Source organism: Lepisma saccharinum, chromosome 5 (assembly GCF_977018435.1).
Source record: "Lepisma saccharinum chromosome 5, izLepSacc3.1, whole genome shotgun sequence".
NCBI classification, from domain to species: domain Eukaryota; kingdom Metazoa; phylum Arthropoda; class Insecta; order Zygentoma; family Lepismatidae; genus Lepisma; species Lepisma saccharinum.
The window spans coordinates 39,169,787-39,190,536 of record NC_139233.1 but is presented as its reverse complement, the minus strand read 5'-3'; the positions used below and the strand labels follow the sequence as shown (position 1 = coordinate 39,190,536).

The 20,750-nt window shown below is 39.8% G+C and overlaps 1 protein-coding gene across 1 annotated transcript in view; it reads left to right on the top strand.

The window, feature by feature from the left end:
• LOC145988336 (medium-chain acyl-CoA ligase ACSF2, mitochondrial-like) overlaps positions 1–20,750 on the top strand; it is a 31,940-nt gene that overhangs the window by 2,393 nt on the left and 8,797 nt on the right. The window contains exons 3-8 of the mRNA XM_083123204.1: positions 346–474; positions 4,572–4,792; positions 8,416–8,530; positions 9,426–9,521; positions 10,324–10,472; positions 17,186–17,354. Coding sequence (XP_082979330.1) covers positions 346–474; positions 4,572–4,792; positions 8,416–8,530; positions 9,426–9,521; positions 10,324–10,472; positions 17,186–17,354 — 879 coding nt within the window. The remainder of the gene's footprint in view (positions 1–345; positions 475–4,571; positions 4,793–8,415; positions 8,531–9,425; positions 9,522–10,323; positions 10,473–17,185; positions 17,355–20,750) is intronic.

The following is a 20,750-nucleotide window of genomic DNA, read 5'->3' as shown; positions in this document are numbered from 1 at the left end:
TTATCGCCATGTTCCTTTGAACGGTGGGCCACAGTAACAGCTTTCTCACCCGAGGAATTTGCAGCACTTATCTCATTATGAGTTTTGCTATCCAAGCAACGTAATCCAAATTTCTTGTCACCCTGTAGTGACCTCACACTATTCATCAGGGAAGTGCCTAGGAAAACTATCTGGAGAGGGATGCGTGCAAACATTTTCATCATCCTCCTAACAGAACAAGCAATTGCTTGACAAACAACAACTAGTTAGTAAGAACCTTTCAAACGTCATGTTAGGCACGATAAACAGGTTGTACGTCACGTCAAAAAGATCCTATCCAGGTATTATAACTTCTTTATTCCACAGGTAAACCGTATAGCAGGAGGCCTATTGCGTCTGGGGCTACGTCACGGCGACCGTATTGGACTTTGGGCCCCTAATTCGTCGGAATGGTACCTCACCCAGTTGGCGGCTGCAAGAGCTGGCCTTGTATTGGTAAGCTATCAACATTTTCTATTATACAGGGTGAGGCAGTCAAACGGGAAGATTTAAAAAAAATCGCAGAAAATAGAGAGAGCAAATATTAGTTATTTTTTGAACATGAATGTACTGTACATGAGTGGAAATTACTAGTGTACCTGAAAAATGTTCATTTTTTGAATATGGTGTCAGTAAGATGGCGTCCTTGGTTTGGCACACATTTTCGGAGTCTCAGAGTAAATCCGCCCATCCGAAATTAATCCACACACTCTCCGTGAAACGCCTTTCCATTCAGAAAAAGTAACAGTGTGTTGTGCATTATCATCTTGTGGACTCATCGAAAATTAAAACGGTAACACGGTGACGGTAAACGCTGGACGTTATGCTGACATGTGGTAACCTTTTTCCTGCCTGCCCTCGATGGCTATGGCCCAGTTGAAGAAACACTCTTCCAGCAATATGGTACAACTAGCCATACTGCCAGAGTGTCTATGGATGTGCTTAGACTCGCTTTTCCTGGTTGTCTCATCAGCAGATTCGGCAATATTCCGTGACCTGCCCGTTCACCCGATTTGGCGGCTCTTGACTTTTTTCTTTGGGGTTACCTCAAATCCAAAGTATTCAAGGACAAACCTCCAAGAACCAGGGATGATTTGAAGGAGTGAATTCGGCAAGAGATCCACAACATTCTGTTGGAGATGCTACGAAGCGTCATGGGCGGATTTACTCTGAGACTCCGACAATGTGTACAAAACCAAGGACGCCATCTTACTGACACCATATTAAAAAAATGAACATTTTTCAGGTACACTAGTAATTTCCACTCATGTACAGTACATTCATGTTCAAAAAAATAACTAATATTTGCTCTCTCTATTTTTTGTGAATTTTTTAAATCTTCCCGTTTGACTGACTCACCCTGTTCAAGTTTGAAGGATCAACAAGAGTGTAGTATAATTTGTATTTCGACATTGTGCATCACAATCTCCATGGTACCCAGATAAAGCTACCATATCCTGTGGTTTCCTATAATTCAGGGGCGTCGGGACAAGGTGGATAACGGTGGGCCCAAACCCATATTAGAATTTTAAAAAAGGAACAATACAATTCTTTCTTATGTTGCGTTTATCGTGACTGGACCTACAATTTGACGTAGAAATCGAACTGCTGTGCAGCATGCTCCCGCCAGGGATCGAACTCAAGACAATAGCAATAAGAATCGTAACAGTATTGAGATAATTACTAACTATACTCGTCCCCCTCCGCGTCGCGCTACGACGCCAGTGGTCCTGGGTTCGAATCCTGGCTGGGTATGGATGTTTGTGAGTGTCCATTTATCAATTTCATTATATCATCACTCATCCCCATCTTCGTAAATTAGCCAAAAATGGCACAAAAAGCGAAGTAAAATAAAGCAATTCAATCAATCAATTGTCCTCCTCCGTGGCCGTGCGGTTTAAGGCGCTGTGCTTTGGGCTCCGACTTCGGAACGGCATGGGTTGGAGTCCGCCTATATTCAGTCTCTGGGTTCTCGGCTTGTGTATAGGACGGGTAGCAACCCACCGTCGTGAGGAAATCGGGGAGCTACGAGTGAGTAGCATTACCCGGTCACGGATATCTCATATAACGGCTGGGAGTTCGATGTGCTGACCACACGACACCCCATTACCGGTTGAAGATCTCCACACCTCTAGGTAGGATTGTGGGAGAGGGGGAGACTGGCAGTCGGGAGATCGGCCAAGGCCGTTACGGGCTGTAGAGCCACGGGTTATTATTATTAACTATACTCTGTCCCAGGAGTCTGTGGAGCAAGGAAACGAAAACAAATACTCTGAGCATTGGTAACCCGACGGGGTGAACGCGTGAAAGGGAAAGAGATTGCATGGAGGGGACAACGCGGCTACCGCTATCATCCGTTTGCAGAAGCACGTACCATTTTGCTACACCCACTCGATTCTCCTTAGCTCTACCGTTATGCGTGGCGTTGCTCCAGCCTCGTGGGACATAGTATACAGGGTGGAACCGAACTCTACCCACAAACTTTCACAGGTTGTTCAGGGATGTTGGCTGAGTGTTTGGTATGAGGAACCTATGGTATACGGTACCTTATTACAGAGTAAGGTGATCTTGATGTGTTATACTTGTATTATGATTTGATTTGAATTTTATTTGAATTTAAAATGTTGGGTGCGTCAGCACTCAGGCTATTTTGCACCCGTCACATTATACGGGGTCCAGCCCCTTATCGTTACACAGAACAACTCTAACGTTGCATAACTAAAATCATAAAACATTAAAATCTTCTGACTTTCGTTAAAAGCCGAGGCTGTAAAGGAGCACTCAGCACAAATAAGGACAAAACACAGGACAACACAAACAAAATTATACTGGCCATGGGTCCAGTCGCCAGAGCCTCGTTAGTCTGCAGTCCAGGGTGTACTACGTGGAAGTGAGGTTGACTATTGGGTGCACTACGTGGAAGGAGCACCCCTTACACCCCACTTGTATTATGTTCTTTGGACCGTGATAGATGGGTTATGATAGATTACAAAGAAAAAATAATCAATTACTCATCATCTTCTGTAATACATCATTAATAGCAATACAAACAATACAAAAAAATACATGAATAAAGAAACAAACCTAGGACAAAACTCGTAATAGTTTGTTAAGTAACTGCACTGTACGTACAGTACAATACACTGTGAATTATTCAATAGTACGAGCCCCATTCGGCAAGCCAGACAACAGCAAGATGCATCTGAGAGGAAACACGTGATTACCAACTTCCGGCTTAAGATCATCTGAGCTGAATCGCCGAACGACAAAAAAAAAAAAGTCACACGCGGTTTGTGGATGAAACTAGTCAATGCAACAACTAGCATACAAGCTGCAAAGGGGAAAATTACGGAGAATATATATATTTAGGAAAGAATTAAAAAAGTTGCTACTATTCTCTGAAAGGGGGTAAATATGAAATATCATCTTTGGTCATACGATTAATTGCATTTAAGTAATTAAAATCGATTTTTGAGTTCATTTTCATATTCAGCTTCATAATATTTCTAGTTCAATCAAAATATTTGTTCTGGATGGAAAAGAATGTTACCACGTTAGGTCTCATTATGGATATATACTTGTGCAGACGAAACGAGTCAACTTTTAACTTTTCCTTGACTTCCTCCGGCTGCAAGATGGCTGTAAGCCGTCTGAATGGCCGAAGCTTTCACTCTGCAAGACGTGACGTCAACTTCCGCCCGCCGAACGCTAAACGTGCAAGATCTTAGAGCCGACTTGAAGTCGTCTCGCCCGCCGAACGGGGCTTCTGTTTCTTTAAAGCAACTGTTCAAAATGTCGACCGCCATGATCACGACAATCTGCACAGCGATGCAGCATTGACTGTCGCACACGCTCTAGCCTCCCAGGAGATTGAAGCACATCTTCAGCGGCTGCGATAATCCTAATACCTTGGCAATCAGTCAAATTGGTAATGTGCCGAGTAAGCATACGCAAAGGTAGTTTAACTCGAGAAACAAAGGAAATTCCGTGCAAACATACACAAAGGTAGTAGAGTTTGAACAAACGAAAGAAATGCAATTACTCTGTAATATAGGACCATGGGTTCCTCGTATCAAAACACTCAACCAACATCCCTGAACAACCTGTGAAAGTTTGCCGGTAGAGTTCGGGTCCACCCTGTATATGCAGTAGGCAGAAATAAGGATAGAGAAAAGATGGCAGTAAGAGAGAAAGAAATAAATGAAAAGGGAAGATACAAATAGAAATATAAAGCAAGAGAAAGATAGATTCTAAGGGAAAAGCAAAAGAGATAGAGAGAAATGGAAAGAAGTGGAGGTAAAACTAATGAAAAATAAATTGATATAAAGTAAGAGAAAAAGATATATAAATAGAAAAGAAGAGATAGAAGTGGCAAGAAAGAGAGAAATAATATTAGTAGCATTAAAATGTTTCTTCTGCCCGTCCAGCCAAACAAGATTCTAAGGAGACGCCATTGTGTAAGCCTACTGCAATTATCTACAGTTTAACATATTTTCCCTGTATGTTTATTTTTCTTGCAGATATTTATATCACCATTTCCTGTACATATTTAGGTGAACATCAACCCAGCGTATCAACCAGCAGAGCTCGAGTTCTGCATCAACAAGGTTGGGATGCGAGCGTTGATAGCGGCAGATTCCTTCAAGACGCAAGACTACCACAAGATAGTTGGGTCCATAGCCCCTGAACTACAAGAAGCAAAGCCTAGTCAGTTGAAAAGCAGTCGAATTCCGAGCCTCTCCACTTTGATCATCATGTCCGACTGCGACCTGCCGTAAGTTTCAAATTACACAAGGAAATTAATTATAGACTAGGGTTCGAATCTCAACTTTTGGTACCATTTAGTGACTAACGTACAACGGCACTTGAAAAATTGTTTACTTCTGGGCTAGTTTTTGAAGACTCGGATTGTAAAACGCTCAAAATGCTGACCAAGGCAGAATTCATTGTTAAATAAACACACTTTATATAAACGTCTCGTTTCAAGCTCTTCTCTAGACTCTTCTCCTCAGAGTCTGAGGAAGACCTTTGCTATAAAATTGAAACGTCACGTTTATATAGTGTGTTTATTTAACAATAAATTCTGCCTTGGTCAGCATTTTGAGTGTTTTATTAAACATGGAAATAAGGCTTAATAGCGTAACACTCAGATTGTGATTATCTTTTTACATAGTGTTTCAGATGCTTGAAGCAGAAGTGTAGTATTTTACATACCTACATTTCTTCCCTGTAGAATCCATATTACTAATCGGGTTTTGCATGGGAATTTGAACCTATGCGTATGCTACCATTGGTGAATTTATTAAAAATAAACGTTTACTTTGCCGATAAATGTTTTCAAAAGTGAAACAGCTTTCTCAAAAAATAGATACTAAAGCTGTGATTACCGGATTTAAAAACTGAAGTAAAGCATTCCTTCTGCTTTGTTCTCAAGCATTTCAGCTAACTGCCAGTAACACTCATTATCTTGACCAAGTTTGGGAGGCCTAAAAACGAAAATACAATGAGATGTAATACAAAATGCTTGGAATCCCGAATTACCCACTGACTATAAATATGCCTATTCAAATTCGTTCGTTTGAGTTTAGAACATTGTTTTGAGATGTTGTATATATTTCAAATTAGTCAAAATTTTTAATTAAATCATTCATATTTCTTTTTGTTTCGGATCTTCCTTATAGTTTATAGTTGTCTTTGTAATCCATTTCTTTCAATTATATATGTTTCTCATTGTGAAACTTTTCACCAATCTACCAATTGCAATTATTTCTCCAATCTATATAACTAACTCTCTCTTCCCAAATTTTGATAATTTCCAATTATTTTATGTATATTATAATCACGCGAATCATTCTAACTTAAACCCTCTTGTCTTTTTTTTCTTTCTTCTGCGTCCATACAGAGTTTGTAGGCCTTCTGCCTCTGCCTGTCATACGGGGGATATTGATTCGATTCCCGGGGTACATTATCCCAGTTAGGGGACCAGAGGAATAAAGATTGTCGGAGCGTGGTGTCGATCACGCCACCTCTAAAATTGCAGAGATCGAGACTGTACACGACTCTCCCTCTGTAGTCTGTAGTAACAGAAGATCAAACATTATAAATAAATCACCTATCAGGAGAATGTGTGAACTGTACAACAGATGTTCCGAAAGGGAACCAAAATTAGATATATTTCACATGCCTATTCAGACATTCAAAAAAGCTATTCAAAGGATGGAAGAATAAATGTCAACCATGTAAATATGAACGTATTTTTTTACAAATCTATATTTCTTTCGTAGTTTGTATTCAATTATTTAGAACAGTGTAATTGGACATTAGCCTGTTGTGTTCAATGAATAAATAAATAAAATAAATAAATATTACTGTAAATTGTTGCTCTTAGATTTATAAAATTAATAAAAAGGAACTGTAAAATTATGCTAATATTAATTAATAATTTACCTAATGTTTTGTTTTAAATATTAACTCATTCAAATACTCAGAAAGAATGAGGACCTCAGTTCCAAAATGAATTTTTATTTCATTCACTATAGTTCAAAATGTAATAAAGACAAGCCCCTAGGTTATATCTTCCATCCTTGAATTCTACTGTGTTTATATCAATTTCATATTCCATGTAAATTATAATGCATTATGTAAGTATTGGGTTGGTGCGAATGAAATGTCCGGCCCAGATGCGTCATTGCCAAAGGCCAAAAAAATCAAAACTACAATACCTGGTTAATTAAAATAGTCGCCGTCTGCAGCCACACACTTTTGTCATCGCTCAGCCAACAATTGGATTCCATGGCGAAAGAAGTCTGGAGTCTGCGACGCAAAGATCTCCTCAACGGCATGTTGCACCGCCCGATCATCAGCGAAGGTCTTCCCTGTCAGGAAGTGATCGAGATGCCGGAAGTGATGGTAGTCAATGGAAGAGAGGTCGGGAGAATATGCTGGATGAGGAAGGGTTTCATATTGCAACTCATGGAGAGCCTGCACCGTCCTTTGCGCGACATGTGGGCGAGCATTGTCGTGCAACACGAGGACACCATGTCTGTGGACCATTGCTGGATGCTTGTGGAGAAGTTTGTGGTGCATTTCATGGAGTTCAGCACTGTAACAATTTGCATTGATGGTTTCACCTCGCCTGAGAAAGACATTATGGATCACACCCACCATAGACCACCATACCAGCAACAACACCTTCCGTGGGTAGAGAGGTGGTTTCGGAAACCGCCCTGGACGTTGATCACGATCCAACCGTTGTCCTGATCGTTTATGATTGTCATAGCAGATCCATTTTTCATCTGAAGTGACAATCCGATGCAGGAAACCATCCAGGTTATTCCTTACACTCAGAGAACTGCACACCTCCAGACGGCGAGTCTTGTTGACCGGTGTCAAATCATGTGGTACCCATGAGTCCAACTTTTTCATTTTACTGATCGCAGGGAGCCGCCAAACGACAGTGGTATGGTGTATGCCTAACTCGTCTGCAATGGCACGAACACTTTTCCGAGGGTCCGCTTCCACGGGGTTCCTGAGGAACGCACCCGAACATGATGTTGGTCGATGGCCACTGGGTTCATTTTGCAATGCTGTGTCACCGGAACGAAATTTGACAAACCAACGGCGAATGGTGCGTTCATTTACCATTCCTGGCCCAAATGCACTGTTAGTGTCTTTAGCGGCTTGCTGAGCAGAATGTCCAAGTTTGAATTCATAAAGACAAATCACTCGCAATTGTGTGTTCTCCATGGTGCACTTTCAGATGACCCTGTTCAGCAACACACTGCCTCCTGACTGTCTGGGTGCTCCAGCCTGTTTGCTGGACGTATACAGAGTTTATGACGTTAGACCTGTGACCTCAGTCAATCCCTGTGTTGTGTGGTTGAGCTGAGTTTCCGACCAGACGTCAAAGCGGACATTTCATTCGCACCAACCCAATATCTCTTTATATTTTGTTTTGTCCGTGGTGGTACAGATCTGAAACATTGAGTGTAAAGGTATTATTTGTACATTGTAATATTCAAAATTTTGTGTACATCTAGGCAATTCTTGTATTGGATAGTTACGTCTGACATTTTATGTTACTCTTTCAATCATACTTATATTATTATTTTAATGTTTTTGTTTTTAGTAACTATACTTTCTTTTGTGTACATTTACAATGTACTTTAGCGTTGACATACTTCATGTTTATCAGAAAATATGGAACACTGTAATTGGGCATTCGCCTATTGTTTTCAAGTACTATAAATAAATACCTATTTATACTGGCACGATACGTTGCACAGAAGATAACTTTATATTTTCTTTTTCGGTTTCAAGTTAATTTATAAATAAAGGGATACCTATTATTTCTTCTCTCTGAGATGTTGCCAAAATCGTTATAATATATTTTCACAGGGGAGCATATCGTTTCAAAGATCTCGAAGATTGGGGCAGAAAAGACATCGACAACGTTCTTGACCTCCAAGGAAAGATCCAATGCGACGATCCAGCTAACATACAGTTTACATCAGTAAGTACTGGGAAATTTTGTATTATTTCCTACACAAAGTCTCATCACTTCTTTGCAGTGCACACTGCAGTGAATATATTAAACATTTTGCTGGCTTGGATGCCATCTGTTGCTGAGTTTTATTTCTAAGGAAATACACTTCCGGGTTCCCATTGAATTAACTAAAAAAAATAAACTCAAATAGACTAAAAATAGACTTAATTCAAGTAATCGTAAACGTTTATCCTCTCAACTAATAACAAAGATTGATTGATTGATTGATTTGATGTTTTTAAGTCCACTTTATGAACAGTAAGGCTAATCGGGACTGGACCTACAGTTTCAAGTGGGATCCGAACCACTGTGTGTCTCTACCGAGTATCGAACCCGGGATCACTTCATTACAAGGCAGCGACGCTACGAATGTACGTGACAATAATGATGCTAAAAGTGGTACATAAGCGTTTTTCAAAATAAAAAATTAAGAAAGATATTCCATCATGAAACAACAGGAGAGTGGAGAAGCTACATAATCAATGTCTGTAACCTGATTTTATGAGAATAATTAAATCTGGAAGACTATGGTGTGTATTCCATATAGCATAAGCGGGAGAGAATAGAATAGTTTGCAAGGTTATTTTGGGAAAACCTGATGGTAAGAGGCCTGTGGGAAGGCCAAGAAAAAGATGAAATTACAATATTAAGATGAACGTGAAGGAAATTGGGGTCGAGTGAATTGATGTCATCTAAGATACGGACAGGTAGAAGACATGTTGTTGCGTCAATGAATCTTCGAGTTTAGGAATGCCAGTGAAAAATATGTTTCATTTATAATGTCTTAAAGTATAAATAATTATATTATCTTCCTGTACCACACTGAATTGTGACGTATATTTCAGTGACTGTGACATTGCAGGGAACAACAGGAAAGCCTAAAGGTACGACCCTCAGCCACCACAACATTGTGAACAACGCTTTCTGGATGGGGAAGAGGATAGGTTTCCATGAACAGGTAATGAGCAATTTCTGTAACTTTTTTAAAAGGTTATTGCTATGTTAGCATTGGAAATTAAACGATACATTCGCCGGAAATACAAACGTACGGATTGTACAAAATTTCACTTAGAATTTTCCAAATTTACCATAGAAGTAGTAACGTTACGGATGTCAGTACGTACAGGATTATTTTGAAAAAATTAAACAATTCCATCAGGCTTGACCAACTCGCGTGCTTTGTGGAGGCCAACAACGGTTACGCCTGCACACTACTCCTCAAGTCCAGTAAGCAGCAGAGGAGTTGCCACTTGCGTTCAGAGGTAAAAAAAAATACTGCGGGTGAAGGCGCCCTCCTTCCATGCTTATAATGCCACACGCCCTGTTACTACGAATCAGATGAGACGTTTCCTACTCCACGAACGCGACCGACGAAGCCTCCTGTCTCGTTGACTCCCTCTTACAACACTACAGTAACGCTGCTCGCTCTGAAGTCCACATGTGCATGCAAGAACGCTCTTTCACAAATATGGCTGGTTGACCAGGCCTGAATTATATGATTCTCCAAAATATTAAATACAGTAGTTAAAAAGGAAGTAGGTAGTAAGTAAGAAAAGAATGAAGTTAAGTATTGGTATCAATATTAAAGACTGTGCAGGTATGCACTGATATATTAACGAATTACTTAAACAAACCATCAGTTTACTTCAGATTCGCCAAAATTTGAGAAATAAAATATATTTGTTTTCATAAAAAATTTAAATGCAACAGAAATACTTATAATACTGCCACTTCAGTCTTTATTCATAATTGACTTCCAGCACCACAAGCTCTGCATGCAGCCCCCGTTTTTTCACTGCATGGGCAGTGTGTGCGGTAATTTGGGCGCTCTCCACCATGGCGCTACTGTCGTACTGCCTGGACCAAGTTTCAAGAGTAGCTTATCCATAGAAGCCATTGAAAAGGAAAGGTAAGTTGACTCCCCTAGTCAGGTTAGATTAACTATTCTCTATGTGTCAGTAACTATCTCTCTTTTTATATTCTTTATTACCTGAATTTCTCTCTTTGTTTTGCTATTTGTCTTTTTACCACTCTGCAACACTCGAGCCCCACGTTATGGCGCCAAAAACTTGCAACATTCACGCATGCCTCACGCTCGAGGGAGGATCAATAGCTTAGTTAGCTAAGTGTTTCAAGTCTACCCATAATGCTAACCTTTATCTCCAGCATGAGAATCTATTTTACTCAGGGTTAGGGAAAAACAAGCACTTAGTGGGCTATGACCTAACTGACCAGTTAAGTTCATTGACAACTCAAAATTAACTAAACATATAAAGGTTTATTTCACCACAAACTTAAGCAAGAACTGAACTTAGACCCTTTTACAGTAGGTTTATACATCCAACTTATAGTTTCACAGATGAAGATATATATATATATATATATATATATATATATATATATATATATACAGGGTGATTGGTAATTCGACCTATTCCTGGAAAGGGGTAATACTATAGCAAATTTGCAACAAATTTGACCCTATGCACCGGGGGTCGGAAATCAATGGGTTTCGAGTTATTGCAGTTTGTAGATTTTCGTGACTTATTCCGACTTGCGGCCAAAAAACTACTACTCCCTGGGCACTTAATCGACACGTTGCTAACAGCTGACGAATGAGTGACTACTGGGAAAAAAATTCATGCCCAAAATTCCCATACCCACAGAAAGAAACACTCATTGGAGCACACGTCATGAAGAAATTTGGATATTATCGTTTAAATCGAAAAGGATTAGGTACTCAAAAAAATGGTAACACACTTAGCGTTAAAATTATAGAAAAAACTTCCTCGTTTCATAAGCTCTCCAAAAAGATACAAATGTTGTCAACTTGCACAAGGGTTGGTAGAAAAATCTGAATATATATATTCATATTTGGACCTCCCTATATAGTTATGGCCTCTTGTAGTTGAACTATAAAACTTTTAACCCTTAAAGAAAAGGGAACAGGTAAACCCATACAACTTCGTATATGATACCTAGTACTCTTGTTAGAAAACAATCACAAAGGGTTTATAAACAAAGCATCTAAAAGAGAAAGATTAGTGTAACCTTAGAAATGGCTCTTTGTTTCCATGTAGGAGTAACAGGCCAAAAACGAAAGAATAGATTCTACGAAGCGAATTTCCCAACATCGGGGAGACGGGGTTTCGCTGTTACCATCCCCAATGTCGAGATGACGGGGTTTTATGAAAGAGAAAGGTCTGGTTACCTAAATATATCTTGCCCGAAAGCGGAGTGGGTTTCTCTCACACTAAAGTGGAGTAAATTTCTCTCACCAGAAGGTGGAGTGGGATATCTTTTTCTCTCTCCTGTTAGGAGGAGTTTACCTCTTGCCCGTAAGCAGAGCTCTGCTTCTCTCGTCCGCAGACGGAGTCAAACCACAGATTAATGTCAAACTGAGATGCTAGCCCCGCTCTCGCCTTTATATTGAGTCGGCGACGCTAGCGTAAGCAAGTGGAGGAAATATAAACTATTAAAAGTATATTCTTACATTAAATATTAAGAAAGTTTACCAAATTAGAGGTGTAATTTGGTTTTAAATTGGTACATTTCTTATTACATATTTTTATCAGAAAGGTCACAAAAATAGAGGTGCGACTCGTACACATTGTGACGAGACGGGTTTGTTACAACTCTTTCTTGCCTATGCATCCCTTCATTCACTCTTTTTCGTATTATTGTAAAACAAACTGCAGTATTTGGTTTAGAGAAATGAAATTTCGAAAAAAGTACAAGATATTTTTCGTAATAGTAAACAAATGTGTATTATAAACACGCTGTATTAAACAATGTGATATATGCGAATAATTAAAAGGCTTTTCAGTGAATTTTAAAGTAAAAATATTTTTTCCTTCAAATTCTCTCTATTTTTTATCGCTCAATTTCCTTCCCTACAGCTCTATCACCTTCTATTTCGCTCTTCTCACCTCAGATTTCTGGATATTTGCTACCATTATCTAATTATGCTCGGTATACGAAAATAACGTCAAGAAACAGTTTGTTTGATTGATTTGGTGTTTTAAGTCCACTTTATACAAAGTGAGACTAATCGAGACTGGACCTACAATACAATAAGGGAGGAACCCCCGTATACAACCAAACCTCCACCCGTATGCATTCGAGGGCATACGCTTGTCCCAATGCCTCTGCAATAAACTGGGACGTCTTTTGCTCGAATTACGGTTCCCCCGTTATCGTTGTGCACTACTATTTTATTGATAATTGCAGATACATAAGACTGAAAATAAAAAGAAAACAATACAAGATTAAATAACATAGTTAATAAATTGAGTTACATTACATTACATTTGTAGACAGTACAATGCTATACATTTTTCCACGTGAATAAGTATCTTCCGTTACATATTGTTTGTATTACAATTTTAGGTGATATGCTGTAATGTGTGGTGATCTAGCATGTACCGGATCCCGGGCTCCAGGATCTATGAATGAGAAGTTTTTGGAGCTCGCACGCCCTATACATTACATAATATTGTTTATTGATGCATCTTGCATCAGGAGCCGGCAACCGAGAGCGGGTGAACTCTTGGTTTAAGACCATTTATTTTTACGTTTGCAATTATTGTTGTCAAAGAATGCTCCACCCCAGAGGCTAGGTGTTCCGCTGTCGGTGTCCAGCCCCCATCTGTACAAGAGTTTGGGATTTGGAGTTGGTAAAGAGTGATTATAGCGCGCGCGAGTTTCCTTAGAACGGGTATGTGTGGTTTCTTAATGCTTTGAGATAAAAACTATATATGAATTAATAATAGATATAAAAATTTAAAAGAACATAATAAAAAAGAAGAAGAAGGAAAATTTTTTAAACACTGGAGTTGCAGCGTAGTGAAAACATGGTGCTGAAAGTGTAGATATATGGTGATAAATATGAAACTGAAATATAAGACACTGGAGTACCAGTGCAGGGATAAAATGTGTAAAGTGCACTTTAGCATGGCAATTTAAAGATATGTGTTTTGTTTGCGTCTGATGAGGATATTTATATGAGTTAGAGGATTAGTTTACATGTTTGATGTTCTGGATGCAGCCACCCTTATAAGGTAGTCTTTATGTTTCTCACCAGGCATTCTGATTGGACGAATTCTCCTACGCTCCTCAGCTTCCTGCCTTCCCAGTAAGACAGCGAAGAATCTTCTTCTAGAAGCATTTTCCGGAGCTTCCTCCACTTCTTACACTTCGTCTCCTTCTGCCTCCCGTTCGTCCAGCCGAGCCGGTGCGGGAGGCACATTCCTGGTGTGTGAATTCCTTGCCGGTTGAAACCTGATATTCCTTACTTCTTCATTGTGTCTTGCCGGGATGGGCGCTTCCGGTTGGGGATTTTGGAGCCGAGTATTAAATTTTCTTTGTTCTTCTAATGATACTGCGTTCGCCAGGGCTCTAAGCTTGTCCAACTGCTGAGGACATAAGAGTGTTTTGATGTCAGTGGTTGGTAGTTCCCGTCTTAGTCGTTTGATCTCTTCGCCAGCTGCCTGGCAGAAGAAGACTTTGTGTTCTGGCGTATCTCTTATCACACCACATGCGCTGCACGCAGGTGTGGGTCTGCTGCCTATTCGGCAGAGATGCGTACCATATGGGCCATGGCCTGTCAGAAGATGTACGAGTCCTCTTGAATATTGATTGCTGGCTAGTTTATTGTATCTGATGTTTTGCACAAAGCTATATATTCTTCTTCCATTCTCAGCAGTTTCCCACTCCATTTGCCATTCATTTGTCAATCTTGCTCTTATATCGTGTAGGGTAGGGAGGAAGATTCCAACACATTTCGTCAATTCCTGTTCATCTCCTTTCCTGAACTGGTATTTGGCTGCTCGCCATCTCACTTCCTTATCTAGTGGTATGTTACCAGTTACGGCAAGGAGCGCCTCCGTGGAGGTCGTGCCAAATGCTCCCGTCACTCTCAGGAGTATTCTCCTTTGTGAGGATCGAAGTACCCTAACATTCTTCTACACTGGACCTACAGTAAGTGGGATCGGCACCACTATGTGCCTCCACAGAGTATCGAACCTGCCCCCCTTGGTTACAAGGCGACGACGCTACCAATGCGCCATCGGGGAACAGCAATTTCTTTGCTGTAAGAATTCATGGAGACATTTCATAAGAAAAAAATATTTAAAGTGAATACCAAAATATACGTATTAATGTAAGCATATTATTTTTATCTTTATTCATGGGTATTTGTTACGCTGTATAGCCTACACTGTGAGAAGTAATCGTAAAACTTACAGAATTCAACAGCGAGAAAAACAGGTTCTTTTTTTAATATTGTAATATTTTATCATGCATAAAGGTAGATAATAGTGTTTATAAATTGCAGTTGCGTGTACCATAAATAAAATCCTTAACATTTCGTAATTCGGTTAACTATGTGATGGCATTAATACTTTAAAAGCTATTATGCTATTTTTTTTCGGTAGTTGAATGGTAGTGAACAGTGCAGGGGGGTGGCATGGTGGGCAGTTGCCCCCTCACTTTTTTTAAATTTTGCCACCGCACTATGCTAAATCTTATGTACCAAGAGAAAGTAAACTGCCCTTGCCCCCCTAGTTTTGGAACCCAATCGACGCCACTGCTAGTGAAAATTAACGGTCCTAGGGTGTCATTTCTCCATGCAACATTTTACAGTATAAATAGGTTGGTAAGGGAATTTATAATAGCTTGCGATGTGTAACAAGATCTTCCTGGCCAAAACAAACAAAATATAATTCTTCTCTAACATCCATCCAGTGTCATAAGAAACTAAAAAATCATCTACTAGCAAGGCAGCTAAGCACATAACCACGAACAACTTTTCTGTTATAAATATACGTATATCCATCGTAATAATTGGCAACTCTGTTCATGTCACTTGTTAAAACTATTAGCATTCTAAATTTCATAATTTTCTTTTGTATTTTCAATTTATTATTATTATTATTATTGCTATTCCTGTTTCATTCATTGTTCGAGCTGACTTCATACATGTATTGTGTACTAAAGATGAAAGCGACGAACATTAGATATTATATGTCCATTAGTTTATACATATAGGGGAAAGAAGGGGAAAGTGGCCAGTGCGGGCAAAGTGGCCATGTGTGTTTTCTTCGCTGTATAACGCTTCCACCACGCGGGAGCCGGCGAAACAGTCGCCACGGATGCTGTCAATGTTGCCTGTGACTTTGAAGCGGGAGGCTGCACTTTTCTAGATGTGAACTCATTTTATTGTTTTTTCGCAATTCTGATTTTAGCTAAGTGGTACAAATTGAGGACTAAAAGTGGTAAACGTTGTAAGTGCCAAAAGCTAACGTTTTAGGAAATCGCATCGTTCAGCACATCAGTCCGTAAGAACGTTCACACTGGTGACCTCTTTACACGCCCTTTGAACTACTTAGAGGGCTACCAGCCACATTTCACGTTTACCACATTATAAAGCATGGCACATTTCACAGTTTAACGTGGAAAACGGTGTTTGAATTATTGTGGCACTTACAGCGTTTACCAATTTTAGTCTTCAATTGTTGATTATAGCTAAATAATACTAAGTGTTATAATTATATGCTCTTGTGCTGTTTGATCAGCGTGAAATAATCATTTAAATGATGTGTGTTTGAAAACGCTAAGTCATGTAAGTTAGACGTTAGACCACAGTTTTTGTAACGGCGTCATTCCGGACAAAGTGGCCACGAAACAGACAGACTGGAAAGGCAATGAAGGATGGATTAGATGTTTAAAATGTAAGAAGTGGGCACATGAAGAGTGCGCCGGTTTTGACGAAGAAGATGATGAGTTTGAGTGCGAATTTTGCAAATAGACCTACGCGTAATCCTTTATTGATAGACTATTGCTTACCAATTACTATTTACTTTATCTCTTAAAGATTTCATACTTAAGATAATACTTAAAAAACATAATACTTATTCTTAATGTGTATTACTTCAGCTTTTGTTGATTAAATACACACTCTGAATGAATGTGATTTGTTCATTTACCTATGCAGGTAAAATGGGAAGGGACTGGCCACTTTACCCAACCTAGGCGGGCAGAGTGGTCACTTGGTACTTTTTTTTTTTTTTAAAAAAAAGTAACGTGTACATTTCTAAACAACAACTATTTAAAATAATAGAAATTGGAAGTAAAGTTATTATTTATACTTACTATTGGTCTATGTTTCTAAAACTTTGCTGATTATAAAGGTATGATAAGAATTAATCAAACCTTAGAGTGGCCACTTTACCCTTCCTTCCCCTAATCATTTTCTCCTTCTTATTCTTTTTCCATTTATATTTTTATATTCAGTGTTCAACCAGTTTGCAGGGGTATGTTCAGGGTATGTTCATATATTCCATTCTTACTATATTTCTACTTCACTTTGTAATAATCACCCAGACAAGGGTCTGTTGTAAGAGCGACGCTCGAGGCCGAAACACGCCCGCTCTAATAAAGACGATTTTTATTATTATTATTATTATTATTATTATTATTATTATTATTATTATTATTATTTCCCCATATGATAAATATTTTGCCGCAAACCCTAATAAAATGTAATTAAAGTTTCGTTGTGTTAAAGAATGAAATAGTTAATTAACACAACAATGACAAAAAAAATAACATTGTATATTACAGATGTACTTGTATCCTTGGTACCCCAACTATGTATGTAGACCTTGTGAACCAGGAAGATATAGCGTCACGTGACCTGAGCAGTGCCATCGTAGCTCTCATTGGTGGGTCGCCCTTAGATCCGAAATTGTTGAGGACGATGCTTGAGAAACTTCAGTTGAAAAGGATATGTGTGAGTAAATAAACGAATCACTTGTTACATCCTCTTTCCTACCTCTAGACGAATATACAGGGTTAGCATAAATGACGTTCCAGATTTGAAACATACCGGGTGATCCGTTTGATATGTCAGATAAGTAAAACTTTATACTCAAGAGGTTAATGTACGTATCTCCGAGCAGCTTGTTGTAATATAAGCAGAAAGGATCTAAGTTTCGAATGAGTGGAGGTTTTCAGACTTCAGCCACATGGCGGCTCTAATGTTGACTTGCAATGGTAACATGCATGTGCATGGTAACAAAGGTGGTGATCACGTCACAACAGCGCACACAGTATGTCGTATGGTATGCGAAATATTCGAGTATTACATGCATGCTATTGCCGCCACGCAGCTGAAGTAAGTAAACCTCCACTCATTCGAAACTTACGCCCCTTGTGCTTATATTAAGTACAACAAACTGCTCACAGATACGTACATTAACCTCTTGTGTATAAAGGTTTACTTTTCTGACATCTCAAACGGATCACCCGGTATATTACATTTGACTGAATCCTGTTGCACAAGATTGGTACGGGTGGAGGGATAAATTCGAAACATATGTGTTCATCTAACCACGTCATCACTGAGATGACGGAGTGGTATTTGAAGGGGGATAATGGGGAATTTCCCCTCTGGTTACTGCGTCCGTCCTCGTTTGAAATTTCAGCAAATTACAGTTGTATGTTTTACGGAATCTTTTGAAAAAACCGGAATTGAAATATGTACATGATATATTTAGAAGTCACTTCTCAAACAACTTCACTTCAAGAACACCCAAGCAGGGAAAAGAAAACATGTTATTACTTAAAGCGAAACGTGCCAGTTTCGCACCAGGTGTGCATTTATTTCAATATCGACTGAATGGTCACTGCGACTAGGGGAAAAAATGTACAACAGAATATGAATTGGAAGTGGAAGGTTTTTTTAAAGTTGATTATTAAGCTAGGTACGATCTGAAAAAAGATATGATAAATAAGTATTTACAATTATTTTCAGTTGCTGTTTTGAAGTCCACTTTATGCACAGTAAGGCTAATCGGGACTGGACCTACAGTTTAAAGTGGGATCCGAACTACTATGTGCCTCCACCGGGTATCGAACCATGATTATCTGACCCCTTGATTACAAGGCAACGACGCATAAGTATTTACAGAATCCCATGTATTCCTTACGGACAAACAACTTCAAGTTATGCCTAATCAAATAGAAGTTTCGACTTTTCCCCACCCCAAAAATATATATATTCAACCTGCCCTCTTTCCGTTAATGTGTTTTTCTACGCCATCGAAAGTTTGATATTCCCAAGAGAACAAGTAAATATAATACTCCGATAAGCGTAAGGCTAAAGTTTTCTCCTTCTCTCTCTCTCCCGTGGCGGAGTGGTTAGCACATCGCGCTACGACGCCAGGTGTCCCGGGTTCGAATCCTGGCCTGGGCATGGATGTTTGTGAGGGTCCATTCATCAATTTCATCATATCATCACTCATCCCCATCTTCGCAGATTAGCCAAAAGTGGCACAAAAGGCGAAGTAAAATAAAGCAAATCAATTTTCTCCCTCTCCCAGAACCATCCAGCGCACAAACCTCCCCTTCTCCAGCTCGCCTCGCCGCAAGGGTCGGTAAGGAGAGCCGGTTTAGGGTCTTTCCAGAACCTCGAGTCCGGCTGGACACTGAAACTGTTCCTCGTGGCTTTAAAGGGCAACGGTAACATTTATTGGATTGTAGTTTGGACTCAGACACGAACACACGCCCTCTCGTTTCTGTGATGATGAGTGACCACTGGTGACGTCAAAGATTCTTCTTCTTCATGTATACATGCGCTGACTATATGTGCACTCTTTTCCTTTGAAACTATGTGTAGATCAGTAGCAAACGTGTGCAACCCGACATGTACATATATCTACTAGATCTACTAGTGTGTGTGTGTGTGCGTTTATGTGTATGTATGGAAGATATGAGTGAAGTGCATCCTCTTCTACTTTCGCCTCGATTCTCGCGCTGCGACACACTTTTTATACTATTTTTAAACCGACTTCTTTTACATATATTGTATTTCTTTGCATGCTGCCACCTCCCTTCCTCTCTCGCTGTATCCACAGCCCGTGCAAAGAACCTCCAAAGACGAGGAAATAGGTTAACAGCGGTTTTTCACAGACACGATCTCCGCTCGCATGTCCTCCTCGGGACGCCCCCGGTGGCGTGACTGGAATCATCCCTGCTCCTTTCTTTTACGGAAAAGTGGACCAGCCGTTTCTGATGCAAATATGGAAAATACACTCTCGCTTTCTCTCTCGGTTTCGGGATTGAGGTGTCGGGGAAAACAGACGATCCTTATCTTTCTTCCTCTTTTTACTTTCATCGCACGAGCAGCCGTGGAAATGCCAATCGAATCTTGGGAATAGAATTGTGGTAATTTTGGCATTGTCGTAGGCTATGGTAATATATTAAGAACTCGACTTTTTGATTATACGTATAATGTCGAACTTCCAAGGTTGAGAAGTAGAAATGATGTCAGAGAATTTCGTTGCGGTGGGTTCAACAGAGGATGAATTGTCTTCATATGGACTCATGCTTTCTAGCCATGGTTCCAAAGGTTCTCTCTCTCTCTCTCTCTCTCTCTCTCTCTCTCTCTCTCTCTCTCTCTCTCTCTCTCTCTCTCTCTCTCTCTCCTTTCCTCTACTTCTCTTTCTGTTTTATCTTTCTCTCTCTCTCGTCGTCTCTTTCTCTATCCATAGGAACGCTAGAGGGTTGCGAAAGGGGCCTGTGCACCCGCTTGTGTTATGTCCCTCACCCTTTGCACACCGCCTCTTTAATAGCAATAAACCCAACAAATTAATAGAGGATGGAGCAGCCATATTAGTAATTCTTAATATAAATCATCATAGATTTATTGCATTGCATTGTTGTTTTAAGTCCACTTTATGCACAGAAAGGCTAATCGGGACTGGACCTACAGTTTAAAGTGGGATCCGAACCACTATGTGCCTCCACCGGGTATCGACCCCGGGACCCCTTGATTACAAGGCGACGACGATACCACTACGCCATCGGGGAGGCTAAAATCATGGAAGAGAGCCCATTTCCTATTAGCCTATCTGTGGCGTGCCCAAGATTTTCGAAAGAGAGGATTATGTCTTACTTTTTAGTAGTCAACCCTATATTTTGCCATATTTTCCAGCATTTAAAGTAATTTTTTTAGAAATGTTGAGCCAAAAGAGGGAGGGTTATAACACCGATGAACTCACCCCCCCCCCACGAGGGCACGTCACTGCCTATGTGGGCTAAAGCTACTGCTATTTAACAACAATTCACAACCATTTTATTTTCAAGCAGCAAGAAGAACGATTTCTTTCTTTGTAAGCCTACGATA